Below are 6,000 nucleotides of genomic sequence, written 5' to 3' on the forward strand. Positions count from 1 at the left end.
TTCCTAAGGACAGTGGGTAATAAGGTGAGGGCATTTTAACTTTTCTGCTATTTTTCTTATTGCAACATTATATATGTTTTTATTTTGGTCTTCTGCTTGTTGTTCAGTCCTTCCTTTATTTAGTAATGTGCAATCCATCAAGCGCATTCCCAGTTGCAATGTGTTGTGAACATTTTGCAACACTTGACATGTGAAAAATCTGGCTTATATTGGTGAAATATCTTCAGAAATGTCTTTGTGCTTTCCACTTTAGATGAGACATCCATTTTTTTCTGTATTCCACATCTAGAAATATATGTCCTGCATTATACAGTTCTTATTTCTGTGCCCTACCTCACTGTGATCTTGACATGTGCTACAAGAACAGGCTTCTGAACACTATTACTCTTCTTCCATATGGCATGGAGCTATTGTCCAGAAGCACAAACTTTCTTCCCTATAATAACTGTTATTTCTATTCTTGTCACTAAATCTTCTATGGCCAGGATTTGGAAATGAACTTGCTCAGTGTGGCCTCATAAATTCTAAGTATCATCATTCAAGTTAGAAATAATAAAATAGTTATTGAATCTCAAATGGACTCCTTAGGGGCATAGGAAACTACAGCAGTGCCATGAATCTGTGTCTTCATTCATTGATGTTTAAAGTGAGAGTCGTCTCAGGCGCTTCAGAAATTCTAGACAGCATTTTTCATTAAAATGTACATAAAGATCACAGAGTGGCAGGAAAAAAAACCCAAAAAACAAAACCACATCAGAAACCTTTAAATACTTACATGAAACTGTTCTTGTGAGCCAAATGATGCTGCATGCCCCACTGATTTGTGATCACACTGATAGAACCTTACACTGAGATATTAAGTCCAGAGACTTCTGTCTGTCGTCCTCTGTTTTGTCTCTCAGTTTGTTCATTTTCCCATTCTTTTGAGAGAATTTTACAAAATGTCTGAAAAGTAAATCAAGCCTGTGTTTCCCCACAGCAAGAGTTCTGCTGGGAGAGCAGCAGGGAACACTCCCTGTTAAGAAAGAAAATGTTATTGTGGCATGTTTATATCCCTGCCGATTAGCAGTCTGTATTGTCTACTTAGTTCTTGCATTTAAAATCTTAAATTCTGATGAAACAGAGGATTTGATTTAGTAGATCATCACCTTGATTCAGGGCAGAGGTGGTATAAGTTAGGTATAAGAGGAGGTAGAAGTTAGACCTGAGTCCTGCCAGGATCACGGGATGCTGATAATATGATACAGTATTTTTTGCACTGATGTTTTGTGCTTGTTTTATTACATGCCAATATTTCAAGCCAACCACTGCTTGTAACAATGAGCCTTAAGCCTGGAAAATGCTTACATTCTTTAGCCACAAGTCTAATTAAAAAAAGCCAAATTCTAATGTTGTTGGAGTCTTGTTTGTTTGTTTGTTTGTTTGCAAGCCTAGCAGTGTAAACTAATACCTTGTAACATGGCTGAATTCTGGTTTGGTTTTTCTGAGCTGCAGCTTCAGTTGGGAACAGCACATAAGCAAAGTAGGGTGTCCATCCATACGTGCTCACAAATGGCTCAAAGTGATAGAAGTAACTCTGGGAATAACTCGGATAAAAGTCTTATAGAGGTATATTGTATACCATCAGCAACATGTGAAGGCAATTTTAGTCTCATGTTTTACAATGCCCTTCACTGCAGTTGAAGCCAATATCTAGAAAGCCTCCTTAAGAGCGATCACTGTTATCATTTAAGGCTGAACTTTTCTATACCTGTGTCTTTGGCTCCATTTAGCACAAATGTTCTGGTTAACATTGCTTGCTTAATCCTCACACTCTTTTGTCTCTGACTTCCCTCCAACAGACATCTCAGCCAAGCCCTGGTGGTCAGTCTACATGCAGCAGCGAACAGTCCCCCATCAGCAACTATTCCAACAATGGGATCGAGCTTACTCTGACCGGTGGTGGTAGTGTAGGAGACCTCAGTGTCATTGATGAAACCCCAATCATGGACTCTACCATTTCCACAGCCACCACAGCACTTGGCTTACAGGCCAGGAGGAACATGACAGGGACCAAATGGATGGAGCAAGTGAAATTAGAAAGGTTGAAACAAGTTAATGGAATGCTTCCAAGACTGAACCCCGTTCCACCTTCCAAAGCCCCAACCTTGCCGCCTCTCATAGGAAATGGTGAGATACACATAAGAGAAGTAATAACACTTTTTGTCCTTAATCTTGTTGTTTGCTAGCTCAGTCTTGCAACTCTTGCAGGAGTTGCACAGCTTAGGAAACTCAGCAGCTGTGAAATGGTTTATAAATTGATCACTTTCTGTTTATTCCTTCATTGCAAGTTCTTCTACCCCCCCTCTGAGAAGTCTGATAGTCCTGTGTTTTACAGAACAGGAGCTAGTGAGAGAGCCATGAATCACATTTTAAATATTCCCTGCAGTTAAAGGTTTTGACCCAAGATCATCATAATTCTGTCTTGTTTTGAGACAAGGTAGAAGAAATAAATACCTGTGAGTTTACTGTATGGAAGTCTTTCTGTTGAGGCCTTTGCAAGGCAGCCTTTGTAGAGATATGGTGGGCTTCCCTTTAAATAACCTGTTCCTACACATAGAAGAAATCATATGTACAGATGCTACTGCTGCAGAGGGCAGATATCCATGAATGGGAGCAAGGCGAGGTTGAACTCTGAAGATCCCCAGTTGTTTTCCTCCAAAGAGCTGCTCATTACCAAAATGGATGTTGCTGCTGCCCCTACTTTGCCTACAGCAAGCCTGTAGGTTTCTGGGCTCCACCCAGCAGTGACAGCCCAGGTTTGTTTTCTGAGACCCATTCAATCAAAAGAAACTATGTAAAATTAAGAAATATATCCTGTTTACTTAAAACCAAACCAAAACAAAACAAGGAAACCAGCAAAGATGTTTTGCAGTTGTTAGGAGTTATTTCAAGAATATTTCAAGAAGTATTAGAAATGACCTTGAATAGCCTCCAATTTGTATATTTTGCCATTCCATGCAAATGCCTGTTCAATTATATTTTGCCTATAAAAAGCTCCCTTACGAATGTGTCCTCCTGGCACATCAGCCAGCATAGCTGCACTGCAGGCTGGAGTACTGCACCAGCTGATGACAGTTTGTGGCTACGGGCTATAAATTTTCTGCTGAGATTCACACTGAAATGTTACCCTTGAGTCTTCGAATTAGCTTTTAACCTAAGGACACAATTTTTATCCCTACTTCTTGCAAGAAAGAGCCCTGCTATAATTGGCTGTGATGATGTTCTTCCTCTATACTCCACTTCTTTACTGTGTGCTTTCTGCACCAGTTTCTGGATAATACCTCTTTGTTTAACTGTGAATTTTACCTACAGGTACCCAGTCGAACAGCAGCTGCAGTGTTGGAGGATCCATGACTATTCTGCCAAACAGGAACGAACTCTCAAGTACGGACATCACTGTGTTGAACATGCTGAACAGGAGGGACAGCAATACTAGCACAATCAGTTCAGCCTACCTGAGCAGCCGCAGGTCCTCTGGAATCTCACCTTGCTTCTCCAGCCGGAGGTCCAGCGATGCCTCCCAGGCAGAGGGAAGACCACAGAACGTGAGTGTTGCAGACTCCTATGACCCTATCTCAACAGATGCCTCCCGGCGCTCCAGTGAAGCGAGCCAGTGTGATGACCTGCCAAGTCTTCTCAGCCTCACCCCAGCCCAGCAATACAGGCTGAAAGCTAAATATGCAGCAGCTACTGGTGGACCCCCACCAACTCCACTGCCTAACATGGAGAGGATGAGCCTCAAGACAAGGATGGCACTCTTGGGTGACTGCAGGGAGTCTGGAGTATCTCCACTGCCTCCAGTGAACGTCCCTCGAAGATGTAGTGATGGTGGGGCAAATGGTTACAGCAGGAGGCATTTTCTGTCTCACGAAGCTTTAGGAAATGGGACAAGGAGAGCCAGTGATCCAGTCAGAATGGCCTCCGACAACCTCCCTGTCCCTAGAGTCCAGCGTTTCAACAGTCTTAATAGCTTTAGCACTCCTGCTTTGCCTCCATCCATGGAAAAGCGCAACCTTGTTCTTCAGAACTATACCCGTTCTGAGGGTGGCGTCTTCCGCGGCTTCAGCTCCCCCTGTCCTCCAAGCATCAGCGAGAACGTCGCCCTGGAGGCTGCTACAATGGAAGCAGGTAGCAGTCTGAATGATGAGGATCTCCTGCCAGATGACGTGGTCCAGTATCTGAATTCCCAGAACCAGGGCATGTATGACCATTTGTTGAACAATGTCCTAGATAGCAACAAAATGCATCACAGCTCAGTTTCAGGAAACAACAATTCCAGCAACTTTGACCAAGCCCCTCCACAGAGCAGTCAGCAGGCAGGTCCCGAGGCAAATAAGAGCGACTTGCCCATTCAGTGGAATGAAGTAAGCTCAGGGAGTTCTGACTTATCTCCTTCAAAGCTGAAATGTGGTCAGCGTTCAGTAGTGCAGCAGGCTCGGGCCTTCAGACTGCACAACAATATGATGGTTCAGCAGCAGAACCTGGAGAGAAGCAACATGGCCCAGCAGAATGGCTATCAGAACCTGATGGAGAACAGCACTTCCTACAGTTTACAGCAAAATATGACTCTTAGCAGCGGAGCTGGGAATTCTTTTAGCATGCAGTCCAACAAGCCTTACAGTGAAAGCATGGGCAGGCAAGCAATGATGTCTGGGGTGACAGACAATTCCTGTGGCATGGCAGTGCAAGGGCAGAAGCTGAGAATCAGCAACATGCCAGTGAATGGGAACCAGCAAAATTTCAGCCATCCCCTGGCATCCAGTGATCAGACCACCAGTATGGCAAATGGGATGCAGGACAGGAATATGATGGAACAGGAATATTTGCAAAGCCAGCCAGTCAGAGATGGCATTCGTTACCAGGGAGTCAATCAATCTGGTCATATGATGCTAGGGCAGCTTAGTCCTACCTCGCAAGGCAGCCTGTATCAAGGTCCACAGAGTTGTCCACTGGTGTCTCACACAACTGGTAGCCAGCCTTCAGGTTTGTCAGTGGCCAAAAGTTACCAGTCGTGCTCTAATTACAGCAGCAACAGACGGCAAAACGTGTTGAGAAACAACCTGTCCCAACAGCAAAGGCACGTAGGTGATGGCAACCAGACGTACAGGGTAAACACCATTAAGATGGAAATGCAAGGTCAATCACAGCAGTTCTGCTCTAACATGCAGAATTACTCTGGTCAGTTATATGACCAAACCATGGGCTTTAGCCACCAAGCTATGAAAACAGGTTCTTTCTTTGGTTCAGAAGCCAGCTGCCTGCTGCAGGGGACTGCAACTGAAAACTCATCTGAGCTTCTTTCCCCAGGGACTAACCAAGTGTCAAGCACAGTTGACAGCATTGACAACAACAGTCTAGAGGGTGTGCAGATAGATTTTGATGCTATCATAGATGATGGGGACCATGTCAGCTTAATTTCGGGAGCCCTGAGCCCAAGTATCATTCAAAATGTCTCCCGCAATTCCTCACGCCTCACCACTCCCCAAACATCTCTTACATTCCCAGCTATGCCTGTAAGCACAACCAACATGGCTATTGGGGACATGAGCTCTTTGTTGACCTCACTTGCAGAAGAAAGCAAGTTTCTTGCTGTTATGCAATAGACATAAAAAACAAAAAACACTTAGGAGATAACAAATGGGAAAAAAAAGACTCATATTTTTTAGTTGTGTATGTATTTTAGCAATCTCATCTCACCTAAATGGGATGTGTTTCAAGTATATTCCTTTTATGGAATAAGGACTCTGAAAACCCTAAAGTGTTCTAGGGAGAAACTGTCTTCCATTTCAGTTTTGAATCAGTATTGCTACACCCATTCCTTCCCTTTCTCTCTTTTCTCTCTCTCTCACGCCCTTTTCAAATGTCTGTATGCTTCTTTTATTTTTCTTTTGTTTTTTACCTGTAAACCAATGTAAACGTGTGAAATGCATGTTGTGGGGTTTTTTTTTTGTTTTGTTT

At 43.4% G+C, this 6,000-nt stretch overlaps 1 protein-coding gene across 1 annotated transcript in view; it reads left to right on the forward strand.

Annotated features, from left to right (window-relative positions):
* The window catches only part of GLI3 (GLI family zinc finger 3), a 201,491-nt gene extending 195,846 nt beyond the window's left edge, over window positions 1–5,645 (forward strand). Inside the window, exons 15-16 of the mRNA XM_041466412.1 lie at window positions 1,842–2,169; window positions 3,355–5,645. Coding sequence (XP_041322346.1) covers window positions 1,842–2,169; window positions 3,355–5,645 — 2,619 coding nt within the window. The remainder of the gene's footprint in view (window positions 1–1,841; window positions 2,170–3,354) is intronic.
* The last annotated feature ends 355 nt before the right edge of the window (window positions 5,646–6,000 follow it).

This window comes from Pyrgilauda ruficollis, unplaced genomic scaffold (genome assembly GCF_017590135.1).
Source record: "Pyrgilauda ruficollis isolate IOZ18807 unplaced genomic scaffold, ASM1759013v1 scaffold2, whole genome shotgun sequence".
Taxonomy (NCBI): Eukaryota; Metazoa; Chordata; class Aves; order Passeriformes; family Passeridae; genus Pyrgilauda; species Pyrgilauda ruficollis.